General features: G+C 39.2%; 1 protein-coding gene across 2 annotated transcripts; it reads right to left on the bottom strand.

The window, feature by feature from the left end:
* Window positions 1-2: 2 nt before the first annotated feature.
* Window positions 3-16,774, bottom strand: LOC307171799 (uncharacterized protein). 2 transcript variants are annotated; one of them, XM_079893649.1, is made up of 3 exons: window positions 16,229-16,774; window positions 3,065-3,090; window positions 3-2,852 (listed from the first exon to the last, which is right to left on the bottom strand). In XM_079893649.1, exon 3 carries the CDS (start codon window positions 2,837-2,839, stop codon window positions 764-766), a length of 2,076 nt encoding a protein of 691 aa, XP_079749775.1. In that variant the 5' UTR covers window positions 2,840-2,852; window positions 3,065-3,090; window positions 16,229-16,774; the 3' UTR covers window positions 3-763. The 2 variants fall into 2 exon arrangements, with proteins under 2 accessions (XP_079749775.1, XP_079749774.1); XM_079893648.1 differs by having other exon boundaries at window positions 3,051-3,090; window positions 16,229-16,340.
* Window positions 16,775-27,850: the final 11,076 nt, after the last annotated feature.

The following is a 27,850-nucleotide window of genomic DNA, read 5'->3' as shown; positions in this document are numbered from 1 at the left end:
TGTTGTTATTGTGTTTTTTTTTTTTTTTTTTTTTTTTTTTGTGCTTATGTAAGTATGAATTTTAATTGGCATTACACTATTACTGAACACTGAACTCATTTGTTGCAACTCATCAGTGAGATTCAAAAAAGTAACATTCTAAGTGTTTCAATACAAAGTTAAAAACATTTGCTTAGAAAAGGGAAAGAACAGAGCAACAGTAAAGTTGTAGTATAGTAATATTTATTTTATACTAAGGAGGCGTTTAGTAACAGCAATGCATTAAAATGTAGGCTAATTAATATTAATTCAAGGACAAATTTATCATACACAGCCATGCAGATAAAATGATTCACTAATTACATACAAAGAAAAAAATCTACATATTTTTCTTCTAAATTAGTTTAAAAGCAGATGAAAAAAAAAGCAGATTTATTAAAAGCAAACATTTCCTGTCACTTCCACTTTCCATTAAAGATCATGCATAATGTTTTTAGTAAAAATCATTTGCAAGCTACTTATATCATGATTATTGTATTATGATATGAAATTAAAATTTAAACAGAAGACAACAACTTTTTCTAACTCAGCTTTTAAAATCTTCTCTAGACATTCTAGTCTAATTTGGATTGACATAGTGTTAAACATTTCAGTATCAATTGTCTTCTGTTAATGCAGATAAATTGAGCTGTCATGAATGCATGTTACTGGACAGAAAAGCTTAATCTTAACTATGGTAGTATTATCTTTTATAGCAAGCTTGTAAAATATTTGTTAGATTCTCTCAGTAGTAATTTGACATTTCTTCCTCATTGAATCCGGCTTTAACAGCCTCTTTAATTTTCTTGATTTCCTCTGGAGGAGCAGCAGGCAGAATGGCAAGCAGCTCTCGATCGATCTTTTCTTGTCTTGCAGTGCTCTTCCTTTCAAACTCATCTTTATTCTTCAGGACAAGCTTTAAAATGCCTTTTTGTGCCTCATCACAGGAGTTCTGGAGCTTACGTCGCTCATCCTCAAATTCTGGTTTACTTTTATCCATGACCATCAGTTTGCCCAGTGAACTGACACGATCCATCAGGTACTTGTTGGAAATATCTGTGTATGTTCCAGAGATCATATTAACCAGACTAGCAATGTTGCAGGCTTGGAAGGCTTGAGAGTATAGCAGATCTTTTGAGAAGAGCTTTGCATTGTAGGAGAGGGCTTGTGTTTTCTCAGATGTTGAGACAAAGTTTTTGAGAGTTTTGCTCAGGCTGGTTTTTATAATGTTAGAAACCATCTGAAAGAAGTGAACCATCTTCTCCCACTGCTCCTTTACTCTCCCCAGGGCATCCATTCCCTTGGCCAGCATCTTTAGTGTAGTTTTGAAGTCGATCTCTTTCAGGTCGCAATTTCTCATAGTGACCAGGATATCAGTTAGTTCCTTCTGGTTCTTCTCTAGGTTCTCCACACACTTATCATAGCTCTCTTTTGCCTTGTTCATCTGAGCTCGTTGCTGCTCTATAGCGAATCGTGCATTCTGTGAAGCCCTCTGTGAAGCACTCATGTTCCCTGAGTTTTCTTCTCTTTGCATCATTGGTGGTTTTGGAAAAATGGCTGGAGAATTTGTGATGTCTTTGCTTTTGCAATCAAAAACAGAGGCAGAGTTGACAAATTTCAAGACCTCACGTATTATCTGGCTGCTTGTGCTTTTGTCACATTGGCCATCTGGTGCATATTTTGACAGCTGGTTGCATATGTCCATGCCCTCTTTGCATAACGTTTCAACTTGTGTCTTTGCTTGGCAGTCAGGGTTTTTCTTTAAATCACCACTGATTCTTTTGAACTGTTCTTCCATGAAACTCGTTTTTGTCTTTTTGTTCTTCTGATCATAGATATTTGTCCAGGCAATGTCATCATCCTCACTTTTTACTTTCATTCCCTCCTGGATACTCTTCGCCAAATTTAATATTTCAGCAGATTTACTATATATGTTTATTTCACCAATCGCATCTCTTGCGCTTTCCTGATCTCTGTTGTTCCTAGAATCAGCGCTCTTTGTTGCTGCCAATTCCGCCAATTTCACTGGGATAGTAAAAATAGATGTAACTCCATTAATCAGGCCTGAAAAGCTCTGTGCTAACCCAGAAACGAAATCCATGCCAATCATTTCCCATCCACCTGGGAGAGAATCCATGGCTTTCTTGTAGCTCTCATGAGCCTCATCCAGTTCCTTCCGCATGGTACTCACTGCATTCTCAGTCCTTTTCTTGGTTTCTTCTGCTGACTGCTTCCTCAGTTTGCACTCTTCTAGCAACTTCTGGATTTTTGACAACTCCTCCCCATAGAAGTGCTCTGCATTCACACACGCTTCTAGCAGCTCTTGGATGATATTGATGACATCAGTGAAACGCTTTTCAGTTTCATTAGACAACTGCAGACATTCATCTGCAATGACTCTGATATTGCCCAGCTGATCAGGAAGATGTGCTTTGACAACTTCATCATCGCCTTGGAACAGAATCTTCACAGCTGCCTTCATGTAATCTGGAACTTGGGCAGTATGGAGGCGAATCTGATCCATGCTCGTATGGGCCTCATTAAATGCCTGCCAACCAGAGTTACACACTTGCATGAGGCAAGCGCGAAAGGATTCAGGGTATCTGATGTATTTGTAGCCATCTTTGGGGGGATTTTTATTGATGGAGAAATCTGTTGAGGACGAGATGAAAACCAGCTCTCCCATAATGGCTATGGACAGTGGAGCTGGAGTCAGATACTGTTCCCAGTTGGCATAGGGCTGCATTATAAGTTTGGTTTGGTTCCTCATGTCCTCAGCAGTGGTAAGACTTTGAGTTACCTTTGAAATTTTGGAATCCATGGCTTCTCTATTCCTGCTCAAAACAAAGACAAAAATGAAAATCTCACTTTTTTTATTCCACAAATGGCAGCATTCGTACAAACATTTTATAAAAGAATATATAAGATTTTTTTTCTTAGCTTGATGAAAACCAATGGACAGTGTCATAAGTGTTTTTTAGCAAGACGTTAAACAACTGTTAAGGGGAGAATATAGAATGAAATAGCCTTACACAACACAACTTACTGCAGTTATCCTTTTTTTCAGTGATCCTGAGGAGAAATCAAATAATCACATTACATGAGTTCAAATATCTTTGCAATCATATTAATGAAATTATGGCAAGAACTAATAGCCCATGTGGATGATTAGCAATGATTAAGATCAGCAATACAAAAATGTATGTTACATGTATGTACATTAGTACATTACATTGTATATAGGCAATAGATTGTGCATTCTGTGTCGATGCAGGTTTACTCATGTCATCAAGGTAATAGCCCACAAGGTGGGAGTGTTGCATTAAAGTAAGAGATCCGTTATGGTTATATTCTGCTGTTTTCAGTGATGAGTGCCAGTCAATAGTTCTTTTAAAATTATGGCAAATGTTGCTCCAGACATGAGATGTATACAAGTCCTTACTGATTTTATATGTTCAATTGGAAATGAAGGCTAACACAATTTAATCTACAGCATGCATATCTGAACATGATCGTACTTTATGATTTAGAATAGGAATTTAGAATGGTCTTCTCTGCATTCCTTATGCCAATTTTACACGTACATTACATTTTACCGCTACATTTTTATTTTCATTCCTTCTGTATGTAAAGCAGTTTAAAATGACCCAAAGATGCAGGACCTTTATTATATAATTCTTGGACAAAATGGCGGATGACAAGAGTTTCCAAGGTAGGATTGGTTAATAAAATATTTAATGTGGGGTGTATACAAAAGTGTATTTGCATGCATGTTTTAGACAAAGTAATTTTGACTAAGAATGTTAATTCTAGATATCTATTTTGATTCCTCCCAGTCACAAAGCTAAATGCAAATATCTCCAAAGAAAAATATTCAAAAATTAATATCTTGCAGATATCTTTAAATGAGATTTGACAAATTCAAAAATCCCATTCAAAATATCTACAAATATGACTAGTACCTGATAAATTACTTTCAGATATCTACAAATGTATTGTGGATATCTTTAAAGATGATTAATTAAAGTTATCATAAATTTAAATTATGACTAGTCAAAAAGCCTACCAGTTAGCCAAATACCAAATACAAGATATCTTGAAATATAATTTTTTTACTAGAGGTAATTCAGTTAGTTCGAATTTAATTATCACTAGTAAAATTGTAATTTGAGATATCTTTAATTAAAAGTAGAACCATCTATATAAATTATAGATATTATTAATTTGCCTTCAATTTAAGTTAAAAGTTAAAACTCATTTGTAGATATCAGAAAATATTTTCCAATGGAAGTCAATAGAATATGACATCATAATCACATTGTAGATATCTTAATTCCAATTATAATCAGTCTAAATTGCAGAATAGATTTGTCAATAGAATTTTGAAGAGTCAAAACTAAATTACGACTAGTACAGACAAGGGGATTAAATGCTAAAACAGCTTGTTACACTGTAAAAAAATTCTAACCCTCCCAAATCAAAAATTTCAAGTGACCGATAACATCTACATTTTTCAATTGGCCCAAGTGAAATTCTGTAAATTTCAATTGGCCCAAGTGAAAATCTGTCAATTTAATTTTATAATTTACAGAATTTCACTTGGGCCAATTGAAAAATTTAGATGTTATCGGTCACTTGAAATTTTTGATTTGGGAGGGTTAGAAATTTTTTACAGTTTATAGTCCTGTTGTCTTTGGCCGTTCGCGTTACACTAACGTGAAACCAGACTTCATTCGCGCCAATGGAAAGCATATTTACACTGCCTGAATTGTAACAAATCTGGATCGCTTATGGATCACAAATCTTGCTCTGGAGAAAAGAAATCTTAAAAAGACATCTCTCTCTACCTTAAATATTAATGGTGCTTTATGTACAGATCCAGGAATGAAAAAAAAATGTATAGCCTACTTCTCAGTTTTCTCAAGTAAAATGTGATGATTTATTTATTTATTTATTAGTATTCATACAGTTTCAGGTATTAATGAAGATTTTAAGCAACTTTGTGATTCTGATATCTCTGAAATTGAGAATGCACTGAAATCTATGAAGAAAGGAAAACATCCAGTATACTGATGGTCTGCCTGTTGAATTTATTTACATTTTTGGGACGTCTTAAAGCAACCACTTTGTTTAAAGAATGTATTAGAAAAGGAAAGATGACTTCCACAATGAAGCAAGGTCTTATTTCTCTTATTCCCAAAACACCCACCTTTAATTGAGAACTGGAGACCAATATCACTGTTAAATATTGATTATAAATTACTTGCTTTAATATTTGCAGTTCGTTTAAAATCAGGCCTTAATGGTATAATTGGCGAAACACAAAATGGATTTATGAAAAATAGACATGTTATAGCTCCAATATAAGATTAGTTCTTAATCTCATTGATTATTCAGAGAATATTCATTCAAATGCTATTCTAATGCTTATTTATAAAGCATTTGACTCTTTAGAACACCATTTTTTGGTTTTGGATGTACTTTTATCAACATTGTGAGAATGCTTTATAATGACATTAACTCCTCCTAGTTTTGGTTGGCTTTCAATCTACTAAACGCTTTAATCTAAAAGGTTGCCGCATTTGCTCATTTCTTTTTCTACTAGCTGTTTAATTGTTATCAATTAATATTTTACAAAATCCCAGTTTAAAATGTATATTTCTATATTTGGTAAAGAATTAAAAATATCTCAACTAGCCGATGATACTATCTTAATGACCAAAGTCAAATTCCCTTAATATTATTAAATCTTTGAAGCCTCAGGTATATATTTAAATTTATCAAAGTGTGAACTTTTTTGTCTTTATGATTCTCAACAACCATTGATACACATATACCTGTCAAAGACTGTCTCAAGTACCTGGGGATTTTCCTTACTAAAGATAGATTGCTTCGCCAACAACTTTGTGACAATATTGACAAAATATTATTGAAATTTATTTGGAAGAACAGATTTCACAAAGTTAGGAAATCTGTTTTGTCTAATAGACATTGTGAGGGTGGACTGGAATTTTTTAATTTTAAGGAATTAATTAGCTCTTTTAGATTTAGTTGGTTAAAATGTCTTAATGACTCAATTTGGTTCTATATCCCCAATGCCATTTCGGATTAGGTGGCTTAGAGTTTCTTTTAAAATGTAATTTCACCCCTTCTAAATTATAGATTTCTCTCTGTAAATTTCACCAACAAGTTTTACTTGCTTGGAAACTGTGTGCACAACTTTTCTCCTCACAAAGAAATAAGAATACGAAGAATAATTTGAACATTTTGATCCAAAACAAATCCTTTTTATGAACAATTGGTATGATTGAGGTATTGTTTTTGTTTTGGATTTATTTAAAAAATGATGGCAGTATACTGGAGTATGAAGAATTTATGACTTTGTATAATTTTCCTCTGCCTGCTAGGACTTTCAATTCTGTTAGCAAAGCTTTGTCTCCAAGATATGTGCACTTATTTAAAACACACATTTGCTTTAATGAGAGAAAAACAATTATGCCCAAACTTTTATTGGATGGAGTTTATTTTCTTGATAAAAAAATGTAATCGTACATATTAAGCTATTGTTACATTACACAGTTTACACATAGATGAAAATATTTCTGGAACAAATGTTTTGACAGTATTCAGTGGAAGAGAGCATGGTTACTCCCTGAAAAATATTGTATGTCCAATAAGATAAGAGAGGTACACTTCAGCATAGGTACAAGATTTACATAATGTCTATCCAACCAACTCCCAGATTTCTACCCTTGTTGATCTTTCTAACATGTGTATTTGGAAAGTTGAGGAAGAAACTTTGCTTCATTTATTCATTGCAATCAGGTTAAATCTCTTTGGGATATCTTAAGTTGTTATCTTTCTCCTTTTATAAAATGTGATTTAAACTTTTCATTGAAAGATATATTTCTTTATTTTTCTAGGAGTGACTATTGATCTTGTTCTTAATTTCTACATGTTGCATTGCAAAAAATGTATTCACAAAAACAGATATCCCAATACTTTATCTATATCTATCTATATCTATATCTATATCTATCTATCTATCTATCTATCTATCTATATATATATCTATATCTATCTATCTATCTATATATATATATATATATATATATATATATATATATATATATATATATATATATATATCAGTGGGGATTTCTTTAACCCTTGAGCTGCATTAGGGACATTTTTGTCCTTTTCAGTTTAATTTCTTTGACCATTTTGGCTGTTTTAATGCAAATGGTATGTCATTTGGCAAAATTGCGACTTTTTGGGTAAATTTAAAAATTTTGATTCCATTTTGCATAATATGTATAACACACACTGTGTAGATCAAATAGGAACACTCAGCACCATAATGGCCAAAAATGTCCCATTGAAACCCATTAAAACGTTGTTTAAAGCCGAGGCCGTCATTAATACATGAATCATGATTTATGTTGAAACATCCTTACATTTTGAAGCAAAAGCATTATATTTGCATTATATAGTGTATTCCACCAGATGACATCACTACATAGGTATTCCCTATGGGGGGAAATGCACGTTATTTTCCTGGTTTCCACTAGGGGCACTACTGACTGTGTTATGAAGCATTTTAATGTCTCAATGATCTAAAATGATGTTTCTGAGTATGTGTGGATGTCTGAGAGCAATGTGTGTCTGCGTTGACAAAAGTGTGTGTGTGTGTGTGTGTGTGTGTGTGTAGGGCCTAAATATAATACATGGTGTTTAGGCGAGTGACAAATCATAATATCCTGAAGGTCATATTTTACCCTTTCTGTCTATACTCTCTCTCTCTCTCCCTCTCTGTGTGTGTGTGTGTGTCGGTGGTGTAGGATGTGTGTGTAGGCGTGTATGTGTGTGGGTGAATTTAGCAAGAGAAAGCGCTTCTCATTGCATTGTTTTCTTTCGGTTTGATTTGGCTGAACAATGACCCCATTTTGTTTTGAAGTTTTTGATATGTTTGATATGTTTATACTTATAACATACATCGACTTGATGCAACCTGGACACATCATCAGTGATGTTACCTGGGGTCACGGAGTGTTTCGGGTCTTTCGAGCATCATACACTCTCACCCAGGCGACCTAGCCGGGGTTGATCCAGGTAGCCCTACCCCACCCATGGTTCTCCTCTCCTTATCCACAGCCACCTTGAGGCAACTTCTGCTGACTCCGTGACCTTCGCTTACTGGCCTCTATGATGCCCAGGATGTTATAGGCCCTGCAGAGAGACTGGCCAGCAAACCCTCTGCATCCCACCTCAATGGGCTCACACCGCACTCGCCACCCATTGTTCCGACACTCCACCACTAGCTCAGCGTATTTTGCCCTCTTCCTCTCATTGGCCTCCTCGATACGGTCCTCCCAGGGTACGGTGAGTTCTAGGAGAACGATCTGCGTTTGAGGTCTCTGAGATAAGTAACATGTCAGGCCGCAGTGTTGTGGTGGCGACAATTTCTGGGAATTTCAGTTACTTCCCCAGGTCAGCTTTCAACTCCCAGTCTCGTGCTGTTGCTAGCAGGCCAGATGAGGCGGCCCTGCAGCTAGTGGTGGCTTCTCCCCAGCCCAGACAAAAGCAATGGTGTTCTTCACTGGGCGAAGGCGCTTGCAGTGGCCAATTCCACAGCTGATGGTATTTGCTATGGCCTTCAGGACTTGTTCATGGCGCCACCGGTAGCGGCCCTCACCTAGGGCCTTCGAACAGCAGCTGAGGATGTGCTCCAGGGTCCCCCTCTTCAGGCAGAGGTTGCAGGCTGGTTACTCCACCAATCCCCAGCTGAACAGGTTGGATCATCGGCTCGGTAGTACATCGTAGACAGCCTGGATCAGGAACTGTATTCGATGAGGGTCTGCTTTCCACAGCTCTGCCCATGAGATTCTGTGGTCCACTGCATGCTCCCATTTTGTCCAGGCTCCCTGCTGCCACATTCCAACCATTCTGCTGGTTCGCTGAACAATGACCCTATTTTGTTTTGAAGTTTTTGATATGTTTGATATGTTTAGAGAATTTAGAAAAATAAAAATTCATGATCATGGTGATCTTGTAGTTTTGCTCTCTTTCTAGAGCAAATTTTGATGTGTAGGGAGACAGGCACAAGTTATAGTCACCTAGTAGAAATCAGGAAAATGTTTGCAATACTGCAGATGTTTGCAGTCTGTCAATTATATGAAAAATGGTACCAACTGGTGGAAAACAGTAAAAAGTAAATATTTTACCCCAAGGCTTGGTAATGAAAGGGTATTTGAATAGAAATTATGATTTTGTGATATTATGACAGTGGGTTCAAAAATGGATATTTTAATGGGTTTAAATAGGAACAAATTTGTCCTTAATGCGCTATGTGTGATTTTTTTTTAAAAAATCTGACGTAGCACAAAAAATAAAAATGCACCAAAAATAATGTTGCTGCTAATCGTTGACATATTCAAGACTGTGATAATCCACAGCCAAGGTTTTCACTTTGCATTTAGTATATCGAAAATAATTACATTTTGTGTTTTTTCCTCTTATACAAATTGATGGTATCGTCACCAAAACTGGAATTTAAAGGGTTAAAATCCTGAAATTAAATAAATATTTGGTAGTTATGATGAGGACTGATGCTGGTTAAAAGATTTAACTCAGTGAAAGTGGAAAAAAATAATAATATATAATAGTTTTATGGCAGTGTTTAGAGTGGACATTTTTGTCCCTTAAAGGGATACTCCACCGTATTTTCATATTAAACTATGTTATTCCCTTAACTAAGACGAGTTGATACATACCTCTCTCGTCTCAGTGCGTGCACTAAATCGCTCTGTCTTGTGCGAAACTTTGTTAGCACTTAGCTTAGCCCAGTTCATTCAATATGGGCCAAGCAGAGAAACTTGGGCGCAGTAATATCTTCACTCGTGAAAAATCCTCTCACCGGCCCCGCTCCCTCTAGTGAAGATATTACTGCGCCCAAGTCGAAGTGCTCACAAGCACTTGCTATGGTATTCCACCATACAATATAGTTATCCATTTTACACGCTTAGAAAAGCGCAATGTTTTGTTTTGTGTCACCGTCCTAGGTCGAGGGACCACAGCTCTGGGTGAGGATGCCAAATCGAGCCGTTGGCTTGAGAGAGGAGATCCCTCCTCAGAGGCACTGGCCACGGGGCGGTGCTTGCTAACTGCATCACAATTGGGAACCAAGGTTGGCTCATCCAAAGTGGGGCTACAAGCAGCACTGAGCATCCTTCTTCCCTGACCCGTTCTACCACCTGAGTCAGGAGGGAGACGGGGGGAAAAGCGTAGAGAGGACGGCGAGGCCACTCGTGGGTCAGCGCGTCCTTGCTCTTCGAGAAAAATTCTGGACAGTGAGCGTTTTCCTGAGACGCGAACAGGTCTACTTCCGCTCTGCCGAATTTCTTCCACAGCAGCTGGACTGTCTGTGGGTGCAAAGACCATTCTCCTGTCGGAACTTGGTTCCTGGACAGTCTGTCTGGTCCTATGTTTAGGAGCCCTGGCACGTGCGCTGCTCTCAGCGAGAGCAGGTTGCTGCGGGCCCATATCAGGAGGCGCCTGGTTAGCCTGTACAGAGTCAGGGACCTGAGGCCGCCCTGGCGATTTATGTAGGACACCACTGAGACGTTGTCTGAACGTATTAGCACGTGGTGTCCCTGTTTGAGGGGACAAAAGCGCGTGAGCGCTTTGCTCACTGCCAGCATTTCGAGGCAGTTGATATGTAAGAGCCTCTCCCGCTTTAACCATAGGCCAAAAAGCGGTCTGCCCTCGAGCAGCGCTCCCCATCCCGAGGTGGATGCGTCCGTGGACACCACCATCACTCTCGAGGAAGTCCCCAGGCTTACACCTGATTGGTACCAGTCTTTTGCCTCCCAAGGTTTCAAAGCTGCAATGCATGCTTGATTGACCTTGACGCGAAGCTGACCGGAGGCCCACGCTGAGCGTGGTACTCTCTTTCTGAGCCAGAACTGCAGTGGGCGCATGCGCAGAAGGCCCAACTGGAGAACTGAAGATGCTGAGGCCATCAGACCGAGCATCCTTTGAAAAGCTTTGAGAGGGACTATCGCGCCGCAGCGGAACGAGCCGGCTGCGCGCCGAATGTCCAGTGTGCGCTGAGATGACAGGCGTGCTGTCATTAGCAGCGAGTTCAGCTCTATTCCCAGAAAAGATATAATCTGTCTGGGGAAAAGCGAGCTCTTTTCCCAATTCACTGCGAGACCGAGATTCTCGAGGTGATCGAGTAAAATGGTCCTGTGCTCTACGAGCTCTGAGTGAGATTGGGCTAGAATCAGCCAGTCGTCCAGATAGTTCAGCACTCGTATGCCCCGTAATCTGAGGGGTGCGAGCGCTGCATCCATGCACTTCGTAAATGTACGGGGTGCCAGGGACAAGCCGAAAGGCAGGACTGTGTACTGATATGCCTGGCCCTCGAAGGCGAATCTCAAAAATCGCCTGTGACGTGACGCTATCTGTATTTGAAAATACGCGTCTTTTAGATCTATTGACACAAACCAGTCCCCCTGGCGGACGTGCGCGAGGATTTTTCTGGTTGTGAGCATCCTGAACTGGCGCTTCATAAGCGCTCTGTTCAACTGCCGCAGATCTAGTATGGGTCTGAGACCCCCGTCTTTTTTGGGCACCAGGAAGTATCTGCTGTAAAGCCCCCCCTCGCTTTGAGCTTGAGACAAGGGTTCTATAGCCCCTTTGCTCAACAGTTTCAAAATCTCGGCTCGAAGTAGATGGGCTACTTTCGATTCTACCGTGGTCTCGACGCGCGCCATGAAGCGGCGAGGGCGTCGGCGAAACTGCAGCGAATAGCCTCCTTTTATGATGTTCAGCACCCATCTCGAAACCCCGGGAAGCTTTTCCCACGCAGGTGCGCGAGTAGCTAGGGGCCGGATGCGAAGCGCGCTCTGATTGGCTCGCGATACAGCGGCTTTTGTGTGCTGTGACATAAGCGTCGCGCTCATGACATCTGAGGCAGGGGGCGCGCTGATAACAGCGGGCAGAATGCCCGCGCTCGACTCCTCCGCAGTGTTTAGCTGAGAGGAGGAGGGCTGGGCTAGTTTCATGTCTGTGTGTGGGCGTGGGCGCGGAGCAGCGGGCACGTACACCACCTTTACAGCATTGCTCGCGTGAGCAGAGCATATGCATACGGGTCCTGTCTTTACAGGGACCGTGAGACATGTGGGAAGTAGCGTTAGTGGGCACTGGGTAGTGGGCACTTTTGCTACATTTGAAGCGCAATCGATCTGAGTCGATTTTATGTGCGCGCGCCCTGTGTGAAGGGCTGTGCTTGTGTGCAGGAATGGGCGCTGAGTAGCGGGCATTTTTTCTACACATGAAACACCGTCGGCCGTGGCCGGGACACCAGAAAATACACTCTTTAAGGGATTTATCTGGGTAGCCGTAAAAACGGCTTTTGTGTGCAGGCAAGCGGGTAATGGAACCGGCTTGTTGGCTGCTAAATACGCTGGACCAGTCACATTTCCTGGAACTGGACGAGCGGCAAGCTTTGGTGGAAGTCCGGCCGCAGCGGGACTTGGACACCGTCGCTTTCCTAGGCGTGCTAGGATGATTTCGGGGCCTTTGGCTTCAACGCAACCTTCTGCCGCGGGCCACGCGGGGCGGGGCGGCGGCCGGCTGAGCGGCGGCCGGCTGAGCGAGAGCGCGGTCTCGAGCTCTGGGTTTGGCGGCGTTGAGAAGAGGAGGCGGCGGGCGGAGGCTTAGGCTGTGAGCTCTGAGCAGACGGTTTCGCATGGCCTGCTGCAGAACTGGAGCACTTCGGGAGGAAGTGCTTCATGGCCTGGGTCGCTTTCTGCACCTCAGCGAACCTATCGGCGAAATCTTTGACCGAGGTTCCGAAGAGGCCGGCAGGGGAAAGCGGCGCGTCGAGGAACGCGGTGCGCTCCGACTCAGTCATGTCAGAGAGCGTAAGCCACAGATGTCTCTCAGACACGGTGAGCGAGGCCATGCTCCGTCCAATGGCCTGTGCTGCTGACTTGGTGGCGCGAAGAGCGAGGTCTGTAGCGCTCCTCAAGTCCGGCACGCAGATTGCGTCAGGTCCTCTCTCGTCCAGCTGGCGGAGGAGATCGGCCTGGTATATCTGGAGCGTGGCCATGGTGTGCAACGCTGACGCGGCCTGCCCGGCGGCGGAGAAAGCGCGGCGGAGCAGGGTTGACGTCATGCGGAGGGCGGGCATAAGTGCGCTGCAATAGCCTCTTCAACCGGCGGCAGGGAGTGGTAGCCTCTGTTCTTTGCGTCGTCGACAGCGGAGAACGCCAAAGAGACAGAGGACCGTGTCCTGGCCGAAAAAGGGGAGTCCCAAGATTTAGCGACTTCTTCATGAAGCTCAGGAAGAAAAGGCGCTGGCTTGGATGCAGGTGAAACGCGCTCCCCAGGCAGGAGGTAGCCGTCCAGCCGGTTGTGAGCAGGCTGCTCAGGCGTAATCCACTCGAGGCCGAGGCTCGCCGTGGCCTGAGTGAGCACGCGCATGAGCTCCGCCTCAATGCTCGCTCTCTTTCCCGTAGAAGCACGGGCAGGAGGGGTGGGGTCCTCAGAGCCCGTCCAATCCTCACTGCCTGATGCTATGAGAGAGCAGGAATCCCCCTCTCGAAGCAGCGCGTCAATCTCATCAGCGTCATCGACAGAAGCGGCGGCAGACCGCGGCCGCTGTCCGTCCGTGAGCGAAGCTGATGAAACCGGAGAAGCAGGCGGGCGCACCGGCGAGCTTTGACGGCTGAGAGAGGGCTCCGGGATCCGCTGAGCGCGGCGCTTCTTACGGCGCGGCACAACAGCAGGTGTGGGCGCAGTCTCGGTGAACAGTGCCAAGCGAGTCCTCAGAGTCGCTAAAGGCAACAGCTCGCAGTGATGGCAGCCGCCATCAGCGAGCGCGAGAGCTGCGTGTTCTTGACCCAGGCAGGAAGCGCAGATGACATGGCGGTCCCCGTCGCTGAGTGCGGCTCTGCACGAGCCACAAGCAGGCATCTTGAAAAAGACGCAGCTCTTTTAGATAGTGTGAGTCGCGCCGGCGAACACACACACACAGTGCAATGAAAAAAGATATAGGCGCTGGATAGCGCAGCAGGAAGGCGATGAAGGCGGCGCGGCCAGCAGCTTCTTCGACTCGTCCCGCTGAGGTGCTCCTTCAACAGCGCGGCTTCTTCTCGGATCCAGCGATGTGAGTTGCTTCGCTGAAGGATGAAAAATCAGAGAAATAATGCCTGCGAGCGGTATTTATAGACCTAAGCCACGCCCGTTTCGGCGGGATGTGACGCAGAGGGCGCGAAGCGCCCTCATTGGGTCTGACGTCACTCTAGGTCTCGCTCGATAGGCTTAAGCAGTTGCCAGCAGACCAGCCAATAGGCGCGCGAGCTGCCTCGCCTATGTCTGTATGCTGCCGCAACGCGTTTTACATTAATACAAAATTAAAGGATAATTTTTTTGGCTTCAGTATTCTCGTGGAAAAGGATTTTCCCCTAGCGTATTCTACGCAGTACGAGAGTATCTCTCGTAAGAGAACGATAAGTTCAGTTAAATTAAGTGAAATTAACAGTTTTGTTTTGATAGCTGGTAGCTTTATTGCTTACCCGTTGAAGTTTATAGTTTGAATCGATCTGCCATGTTTGTTTTTTTGTTTGTTTTGTGTTTGTTTTTTTGCATATTTTATCCACACTAGTTCACTTTCTGTTAATTTATTTAAGTGTAGACAAAGCTTCCATGCAGGATCTGGGTGCTTGTTGTGTGAAAAATCGATCGTTAAACGGATATATGGCAAGGAAGTGCATTCAAACTCGCTTGCGCGTGCACGCGAAAGGGAGTGCGATTAGTCCGGGGAGTCGGATTTCGGTACAACACCTGTTCCATCTCTACCTCTAGCTCCCGCTGCTCCTCTTCCGACTCCATTAATGGATTGTGACAGGTCACGCAAACCGCGCATTTTTTTCATTTTCATATTGGGGCTTCTGGAAAATGCATGGAGTTGTCTTAATTTATTTAGAGAGTTAATAAACTCGTGAAACAGAGAAGTATCGTCATGTAATCCATTGATTTCAACAATGTAACTGTATTCTAAATACCAACTATTTAAATGGTAACTGTAACGGAATACAGTTACTTATAATTTGTATTCTGAATACATGTATTCCGTTACTCCCCAACACTGTATATATATATATATATATATATATATATATATATATATATATATATATATATATATATATATATATAATCTGTTAAACTCATTAATAAAAATAAGAACAACAAGTTTTTTAAGAATTATGATCATATTTTTCTCACTGGTTGAGATGTCATTGTTATTTCTCTGTATTTTTTTCCTTTACTTTTAATTTTATGTCAATGTATTCAATGCAAGTGCTGTTTCTTTTCTTGCAATAAAAAGCAACAACAACAACAACAACAACAAAAAGGATAATAAAAGATTAGCTTTTCCTCATTTCAAAAAGTGCAGCAACATTCATGCACAAAACAAGCAACATAATCTGACTGATTATTATCTCGGGCAAGAAAAATATGTAGGAGTTCCGTTCAGTAAATTAAAGGAGAAGTTCACTTTTAAAATGAAAATTCTGTCATCATATACTCACCCTCATGTTGTTTCAAACCTGTATGAATTTCTTTCTTCTGCTGAACAGAAAGGAAGATATTTAGAAGATTATCAGTAACCAGACAGTTTTTGGGTCCCATTGACTTCCATAGTATTTTTTTTTTCCTACTATGGAAGTCATTGGGACCCAAAAACTGTCTGGTTACTGATAATCTTCTAAATATCTTCTTTTCTGTTCATCAGAAGAAAGAAATTCATACAGGTTTGAAACAACATGAGGGTGAGTATATGATGACAGAATTTTCATTTTAAAAGTGAACTTCTCCTTTAATGTATTACAAATGTAGTTGTTATTAGATGGAAGGTTTTAAAACTTTAAATAGAGCAAATGTGCATTTCCTTAATTTGTTTTGGTCTTTCGTTAAAAAAAATAATCTCAAAACTGTTTGAATCTTATTATAACAAATTTTAACTTTTGTTTAAAGCTGCACGTCAACTTAACTGCTCTCATGTCTTTCGTTAAAAAAAATAATCTCAAAACTGTTTGAATCTTATTATAACAAATTTTAACTTTTGTTTAAAGCTGCACGTCAACTTAACTGCTCTCATAATAAAAAGGCAAATAACCATGTATAGTTGTCTTACCCTGGCGAAAGGCAGCTGCTTCAAGTTTTAGGGTCCGTTAGCGGTCTGGAGGAATGGATGAAGCCGTCGATGCTTTTATAGGCGACTTGGGGAAAATCCCCAAGTTTCCCCGAAATGCTTTGCTACTTTTTGCTTTCACTAAAGGACCGCCCGACCGCCCGACCAGCCCAATTTAGAATCAGTTTTCCATGTGATCTCATTCCAAGCGTACAACTTGAGAACCCTGTTAATATAGAATTAGCCATCTGAAGTCAATGTGAGACTATGCATGGACTATTATGCTCAGGGCCGTTTCTAGGCATAGGCAAACCCCAGCTAACATGAGTCCAGCGGGCCAGTGGCGGACCACCGGTGGCAAAGTTGGCGGCCCACCGGCGGATCACTGGCGTTTTGCTCATCGTTATTCTAGCGGACCTCCAGCGGCAGCCGCCGCTTTCCCGACGGTGGTCCGCTATCGTGCCGCTGGTTTATAATAAGTGTTTTCTGGCGGACCACGGTTGGTCCACGGTTTATAATCAGTTACTCATGCTAACCAAAATTCACTATAATGGATAAAAAAAGCAATGTACACCAGTCTCAAATTTATTTTTATTAAATTAATTTTCAGTGAACAGATGAAATGGATACATTTGCATTACATTTATCAGATTCTTTTATCCAATGTGACTATTAGTCAAGTGCATTATAGGATAAGTTGTACCCTTATGAAAATTAACCATGGTTCTACCACAGCATTTGCAGTAAAACCATAGTTGCTAACAAAATGAACCATGGTTTCACAACAACCAAGGTTTAAAAACATACGTTTATAGTCATGATTACCATAATTTTACAGCAATTATTACAGCAATATTACTAGTTGAACCATGGTTTGAAAAATAAATAAATAGCATGGTTGGTACACTGTAAAAAAATATTTTCATGATTTGTTATCTTAACTTTTAATCTTTTGTCAAAACAACTTAGATAATTAATGTGGTTCAGATAACATATATTTTGAAGTTCTATTTATTAAACCATAATCTTTTGTCAAATCAACTTTTTTTTTTTTTTTTTTTTTTTTTTTTTTTTTCATTTATATAGCGCTTTTAACAACGTAGATTGTTTCAAAGCAGCTTCACAGAGATAAGCGTATAATTTAAGGTAACAGAGATTGTTTTGGCTTTATAGCAGAGTTAAGTTATTTTCCATCTAAAGTTAGTTTTGATTGATTTGCTTCCGTCGCAACGATCATTTGTTATTAAATTAGGGGCCGCTAAGACGACACCATTCCCTCTACACAGACTTTAAACGCGAACCTGTGAGAAACGCTGATGGCGTTCACATGCGCATTTAGAGTGGGTTCTATAGTTATGTGCGTTTGAAAATACGCAGGTTTGGAATTCCCTACAAGCCAAGCCTAAACAAAGTACTGGTCTTTCCTTATAAATTTTGATAAAGAATTTTATTTTATTTTGTTGCTTTGGGGTAGGAACGCGAAACGAATTTCCCGACAACGCCTTATCTGTAGAGTGGTAGAGGGATCCTCCATAGGGAGAGACTAGTTGGCACTTCAGCACTGCGTTGTCATCGGTCCAGGCGAAGGTCCTTCGTCAGATCTGGATACGGCCTGGATCCGGCAGGCTGCAGGAAAACCTCGGGATAAACACAGACACTAAAATTAGCGTAGATGCCATTCTTCTCATGATGTAACGAGTACATCAGGATTTTTGGGAAGTGTTCCCGGTTCCGGCTGACCTAATCTATGCAGCCTAACATTAAATTATAGAAGTCTATAATGTATTATGTGAAAGCTAGGTCAAAGAGATGTGTCTTTAATCTGGCTTTGAACTGACAGAGTGTGTCTGCTTCCCGGACAATGGTAGGAAGACTGTTCCAGAGTTTTGGTGCTAAATAGGAGAAGGATCTACCGCCAGCAGTCGATTTTGATATTCTAGGTATTATCAACTGGCCGGAATTTTGAGATCGCAATAGACGTGACGGACTATAATGCGTTAAGAGCTCGCTCAAGTACTGCGGAGCTAAACCATTTAGTGCTTTGTAAGTAATCAGCAATATTTTAAAATTTATGCGATGTTTAATAGGGAGCCAATGCAGTTTTGACAGAACCGGGCTAATATGGTCATACTTCCTGGTTCTGGTAAGAACTCGAGCTGCTGCGTTTTGAACCAGCTGTAGTTTGTTTATTAAACGTGCAGGGCAACCACCCAGTAGAGCATTGCAATAATCTAGCCTTGAGGTCATGAACGCATGAACTAATTGTTCCGCATTTGCCATTGAAAGCATATGGCGTAATTTCGATATATTTTTAAGATGGAAAAATGCAGTTTTACAGATACTAGACACGTGACTTTCAAATGAAAGATTGGTATCAAAGAGCACACCCAGGTTCCTAACCGACGACGAAGACTTAACAGAGCAGCCATCAAGTGTTAGACAGTATTCTAGGTTATTACGTGAGGAAGTTTTTTGTCCAATAATTAGAATCTCTGTTTTTTCAGAATTTAGAAGTAGGAAATTACGAGTCATCCAATTTTTTATATCTGCTATGCATTCCGTTAATTTTATGAATTGATAAGTTTCGTTAGGTTTTGAAGAAATATACAGCTGAGTATCGTCAGCATAACAGTGAAAGCTAATTCCATGTTTCCTAATGATATCTCCTAATGGTAGCATGTACAGAGTGAACAGCAGCGGTCCTAGTACTGAGCCTTGTGGTACGCCATACTGAACTTGTGATCGATGAGACATCTCATCATTTACTGCTACAAACTGATAACGGTCAGATAAGTATGATTTAAACCATGCTAGTGCATTTCCCGTAATGCCAACATAATGTTCTAATCTATTTAAAAGAACGTTGTGGTCAATGGTGTCAAACGCAGCACTAAGATCGAGTAACACTAATAGCGAGATACAACCACGATCGGATGATAAGAGCAAATCATTTGTGACTCTAACGAGAGCTGTCTCGGTACTATGGTACGGTCTAAATCCTGACTGGAAATCCTCGCAGATATCATTTCTTTCAAGAAAGGAACACAGTTGTGAGGATACTGCCTTTTCTAATATCTTTGACAGAAAAGGTAGATTCGAGATCGGCCTGTAATTGACTAATTCTGTAGGATCAAGTTGCGTTTTTTTAACAAGCGGTTTAATCATAGCCAGCTTAAAGTTTTTTGGTATGTATCCTAGAGACAAAGATGAATTAATGATATTAAGAAGAGGATCTAGGACCTCTAGAAGTATCTCTTTCAGTAGCTTAGTTGGTATAGGGTCTAACATACATGTTGTCGATTTAGATGATTTAATGAGTTTAGTAAATTCTTCCTCTCCTATAGCAACGAATGAATCAAATTTTTCCTCAGGGAGACTACAATGCACTGCCTGATGCGATACAGTAGTAGATGGTTGCATAGTTATAATTTTGTCCCTGATATTATCAATCTTATAAGTGAAGAAGTTCATAAAATCATTACTGCTGTGTTGCTTGGAAACTTCTGGGCTTGAAGCTTTATTTTTCGTTAGTTTAGCCACCGTTTCAAATAAATACCTAGGATTATGTTTATTTTCTTCTAATAGGGTTGAAAAATAAGCAGATCTAGCAGCTTTTAAAGCCTCTCTGTAAGTAATTGAGCTCTCCTTCCATGAAATGCGAAATACCTCTAGTTTTGTTTTCTTCCAGTTGCGCTCCATTTTTCTGGCTGCTCTCTTAAGGGCCTGAGTGTGCTCGTTGTACCACGGCGTTGGACTATTTTCTTTAATCTTCTTTAAGCGCAACGGAGCAACTGTGTCTAAAGTGCTGGAAAAGAGAGAGTTAAAAGTTTCTGTTGCAATATCGAGTTCTTCTAAGCTATCTGGGATGCTGAGATGATGAAACTGATCAGGAAGATTATTAATAAAGCAATCTTTAGTAGCAGAAGTAATAGGTCTAACATATTTGAAACACGGAGTCGGCTTTGCAACCTTGGCTAAGTGCAAATTACACGAGACTAGATAATGATCTGAGATGTCATCGCTCTGCTGCAGAATTTCAACGGCATCCACATCTATTCCATGTGATAATATTAGATCTAGAGTATGATTACGACGATGAGTAGGTCCTGACACGTGTTGTCTAACTCCAATTGAATTTACAATGTCTTTAAATGCCAATCCCAATGCATCTTTTTCATTATCGATGTGTATATTAAAATCACCAACAATTAGTACTTTATCTGCAGTCAATATTAATTCTGATAGAAAGTCCGCAAATTCTTTGATAAAGTCTGTATGGTGCCCTGGTGGCCTGTATACAGTAGCCAGCACAAATCTCAAACGTGATTTATCGTTTACACTATATATTTTTACATTAAGCACCAATGCTTCAAAAGAATTATATTTGAAACTTGATTTCTTAGTGGTTTTGAAACTATTACTATAAATTACAGCAACACCACCCCCTTTGCGTTTCAGACGAGGCTCATGTTTATAACAGTAATCTTGCGGGGTTGATTCATTTAAAGTAATGTAATCGTTTGGTTTTAGCCAGGTTTCTGTCAAACACAGCACATCTAGGTTATTATCTGAAATCATATCGTTAACAACGAGTGCTTTTGAAGTAAGCGATCGAATATTCAGCAACCCAAGCTTTAGCATTTGCTCATCTGTATTATAGCTGTTTTTTATTTGTTGAACATCAATTAAATTTTTAACCTTAGATGGGTTAAAACGTTTTTTGGATTTCCAAATTCGGGGAACAGACACAGTCTCTATATGATGATAGCTAGGTGAAAGAGGCTCTATGTGATAGGATTTATCTGACCTGGGTGACGCGAGGCCGCTAGCAGACGGTCGGTTTAGCCAGTCTGTCTGCTTCCTGACCTGAGCCCCAGATTGTCATGTTTGAGCTCTAAGACTATGAGCCATATTACTAGAGAGAAGAGCAGCACCATCCCAGGAGGGATGAATACCATCTCTTTTCAACAGGTCAGGTTTGCCCCAAAAACTTTTCCAATTGTCTATGAATTCTATATTATGTTGCGGACACCACCGAGACAGCCAACCGTTAAGCGAACACAATCTACTAACTATCTCATCACTCCTGCGAACAGGAAGGGGGCCAGAGCAAATTACAGTCCTTGACATCGTACTTGCAAGTTCACACACCTCTTTAATATTAATTTTGGTGATCTCCGACTGGCGGAGTCGAACATCATTAGTGCCGACATGAATAATGATCTTAGAGAATTTACGATTAGCATTAGCCAGCACTTTTAAATTTGCTTTGATGTCAGGCGCTCTGGCTCCCGGCAAACATGTGACTATGGTGGTTGGTGTCTCTATTTTCACGTTCCGTGTAATAGAATCGCCAATAACTAGGGCACAATCATTCTCAGTGGGTGTTTCACTGAGCGGGGCAAATCGATTTGTTATGGTAATCGGAACGGAAGAGTGGTTTTTAGATCCGCGACTAGAGCGATCCCTCACTGTCACCCATTTGCCCGGCTGCAAAGGCTCTACTTCAGCCGGAACCACGCCATGTAAAGTGTTCACTATTCTATGCGCATCCAAAACATCTAAAGCACTAGCACTCTTACTATCCTCAATTAAAGTTTGGATGCGTGTTTCTAATTCTGAAATCTTCTCTGTCAACCTAACTGTCTCCTTACATTTATCACATATAAATCCTATATTGTCGACAGAGAAGGCTATACTAAACATGTGACATGAAGTGCAAGTGACAATAACAGGACAAGACATTACTCACCGTGTTTGTTGACTGATTCTTACTCACCTGAGCTTTTTATGAACTCAAAGGCGCGGACGCGCGAGAGAAAAATAAATAAATAAAATAGCTGAGCGCACGGGTGGCGCGTTAACAGGCTAGCGAATTACTAGCGTTTTGTGCTAGTAGTACTAATAACAAAAGCTAGCGATGTCAGGTTAATCTGAGATGTTGGGTAAAATGTAGTAGTATAAACAACTAGAAATGGTAGTAAAATGATGGTTCAAAACAAAGAAATATAAGGCTAAGACGGAGCTTACCGCACCGAAGCACACAAACACACTCACAGCAGGCAGCGAGGCAGACAGGAGCAATCGATCAGCGATTCCAATAGGCATTATTGAATATTATCATATTCCAATATTCCGATTTTAAGGCAACCAGGTAACTTACATTTTTAAGTTAAAAGTTTAACTTAAAAATGTAAGTTACCTGGTTGCCTTAAAATTTTGAGTTCATTGAAATTAAAAAATTGAGTTAATGCAACAAAGAGATTGGTTTAATAAATAGAAACTCAAAATATATGTTATCTGAACAACATTATCTAAGTTGATTTGACAAAAGATTATGGTTTAATAAATAGAACTTCAAAATATATGTTATCTGAACCACATTAATTATCTAAGTTGATTTGACAAAAGATTAAAAGTTGTGATAACAAATCATGAAAATATTTTTTACAGTGTACAGTTGTACCATAGTAAAACCATATAGTGCTTTTCACAATACAAATTGTTTCATAGCAGCTTTACAAAAAATGCATGTTCAAGGTTATATAATCGCAAAATATCCTTTAATCAGCCAGAGGCGACTGCTATTCACTGGAGAGCATCTTTTGGCAACAAAGTAATGTCCATAAGATAATACAAGTCATGAGTTTAAAGTCCTAATTGCTATCCTTCAACATTTTTAAAGGTTAAGTTTGCAGATTTTCAACCCGCTATTCTTACAATGTTGGTAATATGTTAGAACAATGTTTACTCTTTCTCTTAGTTACGTGTACTAAGATATTCCTGTTTATTTGTCAGCAAAACTGTCATGCAAACCTTCCCTTACCTTCCCCGGTTTCACAGAAAAGGCTTAAGATAGTCCCAGACTAAAATGCATGTTTGAACTGCCTTAACTGGAAGCAACTTGCACTGACATATCTTAAAATATTTCAGGGCCACTGTTTTGTCTCAAGATGCACAACAGTAATGTTTTTTTTTTCTTTTTTTTTCTAAAGTACATTTTAAAAAGCTACTTAAATATCCTAATTTAACTAAGGCCTAATCCTGGCTTAATCTAAGCCCTGTGTGTGAAACCGGGCCAATGCAATATAAGGATAATATCTGGCAGTTTTGTGTCCATCTATAGTTTCCACCATCTGAAGTCTTCGTGAGTGTTGGTGTCATTAGAAGTCTTCACAAGTGAGGCTGGATCCACACTGGAGCTGCTGTAATCTCTAGTAAACTTGCTGAGCATCCTGAGATAGACACAGGGAAGCAACAGGAGAAAGATTAGCATAGCTGCTGTCATATTATTTTAGGCAAAAGATGATCATGTGCACTTTTTATTATTTCATCACATATAACTGAAGTGCAAGATTATGAGATGTGTAAATTGAATGCTTGGCTACAGAGATGTGTCTTTAATCTAGATTTAAATTAGGATCATGTTTCTGGGCCCCAAACATTATCAGGAAGGTTATTCCCTTACATTCTATTGAATTAATAGGAAATCGTCAGATTTTAATGAGAAAACATGACCTAACGAGTCAGCATTTTTATATTTGAATACTATACATTCTCACAATGCAAACGTCCTAAACATTTCTGAGTATTATCAATGTTGAAAACAGTTGTGCTGATTCATATTTCTGTGTAAACCAGTCTAACAGTTTAATCCATTTTCTTTTCTCTCTCTCCAGGATTAATTGTTAAATAGACCCAACATACTGTATATAAATGGTAGTTTACACTACTATTCAAAAGTTTGGGTTCAATAGAATTATTATTTTAATAAGAATAGAAAATAAATATTTTTATTCAGCAAGAATGCATTAAATTGACCGGAAGAGAGAGTAAAGATTTTTCAAATAAATGTTTTTTTTTCTTTCTATTCATCAAATAATCCTGAAAAACACAAAAATGTGAAGCAGCACAACTGATTTCAAAACTGATAATAATCATAAACGTTTCATCAAATCATCATATTAGAATGATTTCTGAAGGATAATGTGATGCTTCTCCATAGAAAACAGTTTGTTTTAAATGTTTTAATATTATTTCACAATATTATTGTTTTTACTATATTATTAATTAAATAAATGCAGTTTTGGTGAGCATAAGAGACTTCATTCAAAACATTTTTTTATTTTATTTTTACCAACAACATTAGTGTATGTTTGAAGTTTTATTTTAGTTCCTTTATTGTCCACAAGTGGAAATTTGTCTTTGGCTTGGTTTTACTTACTAGTCATCTGGGTGATAGCGCCTTAGAGATGATGATCAGCTCAACTCTGCTACGGTGCAGGGCATCAGCATGGACGGATCTAGGAACACAACAAACCATTTGTCACAGAGGCATCAATATTATTATACAATGACAGGTTTATTAAAAGGAAAGAAGCTACAGCAGAAGTGAAATGCAGAAAAGAGAAAGAACAGACAATGATTTCTTAATTAGGATAACAAAATGTATGTTTTTAGGTTTACTTTTTCATTGTGTTGTGTTTAAAACCCTATAACACTTGTGGTGTTCCCGGTCAAAAATAACTGGCCTACAAAAAATAGCTTATAAATCACTTGTTATGCTATATTATCAGCCAATACTGGATTCAATCTTTTTGTCAACTTGTTTTCTTTCAGTTACGACTGTTTTTATATTTCTATTTGCATCCGATTAATCGTGGGCCTCATTTATCTGAGAGTAGGTATTTATGAATAATTTTGGAAATATTAAGTAAAATATGAACATGAACATACGACTCGAGTGTTCACGCGCACGCACATTATAACGCGTCACAGTCACACAGCATTTACAAACATGTTAGAAGTCATAGTTTTCTCCCTCTCAGCCATGTCCAGAGAACAGTTCTGTATGTTCAAGATTCCTTTGTAAGTATGTAATTCACATCTGTTATCTATTAAGTGGACTCGAGTGTTTGGCTGTAGAGAGAGCCCTCTATGCTATTCTATACTATGCATTGTGTGGAAGCCTTCGGACCACAAGGCTCAGAAGGAAACTTTACCGGATATTGACCATTTATAGATTTGTTATACAATGTATATGATGTCATGTATGGTATCATTGGTTAGGATGGTCAAACTCCCCTTAGTCTTACACTATATATTCCAGACATAGAGTTTTGTGAGTTTGAGCATTGTCTCCCCAGCTGGTTAATTGTTCATTCATATGCCCGAATAAAGACGAAGGCTAAAGGCACTTTTCGTGTTGGAATTCTTCATTTCTAACAAAACATAAACATCTAGAATAAGAAATTACTTGAATGAAAATCTCATTATTAAATCATGAATTTAAAACTCATTTTGAAGTTCTATGACCCATTCATATGTGCAAATTACCACCTCAATAGGAATCTTGCCTAGGGTGCCAAAAAGGCTAGAAACGGCCCTGATTTTGCTGATGTATATTGTTCTTTTGTATCATTTATAGGGAGTATAGAAATGACTGACACAACCCTATGAGGAAAGATAAGGACAACCACAGAAGAAGCACAGTCTGTGTGGACAACTGCTTCCTAAAATATTTATTGTGATAAAATCATCAATATTTAAGGAGTTTATAAAAATCACACATCAACAGAACTTTGGAAAGAAATTACTTTTGTGGAGCACAAAAGTAATGAAGGTCCTTGGATGATGGCAACATCCAAGGACCTTCAGCAAGGGAGCATTAAATTGATCAAAAGTGACAGTAATGGCATTTATAATGTTACAAAAGTTTTCTGTTTAAAATAAATGTAGCTCTTCTGAACTTTCTATTCATCAAAGAATCATGAAAAAATGTATCATGATTTTCACAAAAATATGAAGCAGCGAAACTTGATAATAATTGAAAATGTTTCTTGAGCAGCAAATCATCAAATTCGAATGATTTCTGAAGGATCATATGTGACACCAAAGACTGGAGTAATGATGCTGAAAATTAAGCTTTGCCATCACAGGAATAAATTACATTTTAAAATATATTCAAATAGAAAACACTAATTTAAAACAGTTTTTACTGTATTTTCTTTCAAATAAATGTAGCCTTGTTGAGTATAAGAGACTTCTTTCAAAAACATTATTAAAAAAACGTACTGACACCAAACTGTACCTTAAAATTAAAATGTTATAAATAGATATGTGTTGATTGAATACAAACATATCAAATGCATAAATATGTATTTAGTCAAATGTATCATTTTCTCACCTTTTTCTTGCATGTAAAGAGTCACACCAATATATTTGTATTTTAAATTTGAAGAAAAAAAAAATCATGTTATATAATATAAAATATTGTTAATCCAATCTTTTTCCTAAATTTCACCAGTGTAAAAAAATGTTCTCCAAGGACATGTTTTCTCTCAGGCAAGAACAGTGTGAGTTCAGTGAGTTCAGTGAGTTCAGTGAGCGAGTGCAGTGCTCTACGACCATTCACATAGTGTATCACTACTTGCAGACCAGCCTGTACCCACCACAGAGACGGTGAACTGTTGTTTTTATCGCCCCTTTGTGTCCCGAAGGAAAGTGATGTGTGTTATTAGACAACATTATGACCCATTAACTTGTATTTATCTAAGACTCCCTCCCTTCCTCTGCTCCCACTCTCACTCCTGCCTTTGCTTAAAGGAGAAGTTCACTTTTAAAATGAAAATTCTGTCATCATCACCCTCATGTTGTTTCAAACCTGTATGAATTTCTTTCTTCTGCTGAACAGAAAGGAAGATATTTAGAAGAATGTCAGTAACCAGACAGTTTTTGGGTCCCATTGACTTCCATAGTATATTTTTTTCCGGCTGCATTTTTAAAAGAGGTATTGTTTTCTAGGCAGAAAGTTTGGTTTTTCTTTCGAAAGAAATTTCCCCTGCCCTTTTGACATTTCAATCGCTATCCTGTCTATGTGGCTCATTCTTTGCAACCAAGAAATTAATTTAGTTGATTTACCTCTGTGATATCTCTCATATTCATTTCCAAGCTCAAAAAATATCTGAAGCCAGTTGGGTTTGAGTCTTTTCAGTAAAGAAACACTGAATTTGTATATCAGTGACCAGGGCCGGAGTGGGGCCACTTTTCAACCCGGGAGTTTCAGGCCCAAGACCGGCCCACTTTTTCCATGGTGGAATTCCAAATTAGCACTTTTTTTTAATTGGATAAATGAAGCAACAGTTCGGCTCTTACTATTGTGTAGTTTGTATTAATACCATGGGTTAACAAATGATGTAAAGGTTAAATAATAATTCACTTAGACTTTATAAGAAGCAATTGCAACTTTTTCACACAATTCTGACTTCATATTTCGCAATTCTGACTTTATAACACGCAATTGCGACTTTATATCACGCAATTCTGACTTTATATCTCACAATTCTGACTCCATATCTTGCAGTTCTGACTTCATATTTCGCAATTCTGACTTTATAACACGTTTTATGACTTTATATCACACAATTCTGACTCTTTATCTTGCCGTTCTGACTTTATAAGCAATTGCGACTTTATTTCACGCAGTTCTGACTTTATATATTGCAATTCTGACTTTATAATAAGCAATCGCAACTTTATTTCACACAATTCTGACTTTATATCTCACAATTCTGACTTTATAACACGCAATTGCGACTTTATATCACGCAATTCTGACTTTATATC

The sequence above is a fragment of the Squalius cephalus genome (assembly GCF_949319135.1).
Source record: "Squalius cephalus genome assembly, chromosome: 15".
Classification (NCBI taxonomy): domain Eukaryota; kingdom Metazoa; phylum Chordata; class Actinopteri; order Cypriniformes; family Leuciscidae; genus Squalius; species Squalius cephalus.
Note: the sequence above shows the minus strand (reverse complement) of the source record. Positions and strands in the feature narration are given on the sequence as shown.

Coding starts and splice junctions, on each gene's coding strand:
- LOC307171799 (XM_079893649.1), bottom strand. CDS start 2,839: ATGGATTCCAAAATTTCAAAGGTAACTCAAAGTCTTACCACTGCTGAG.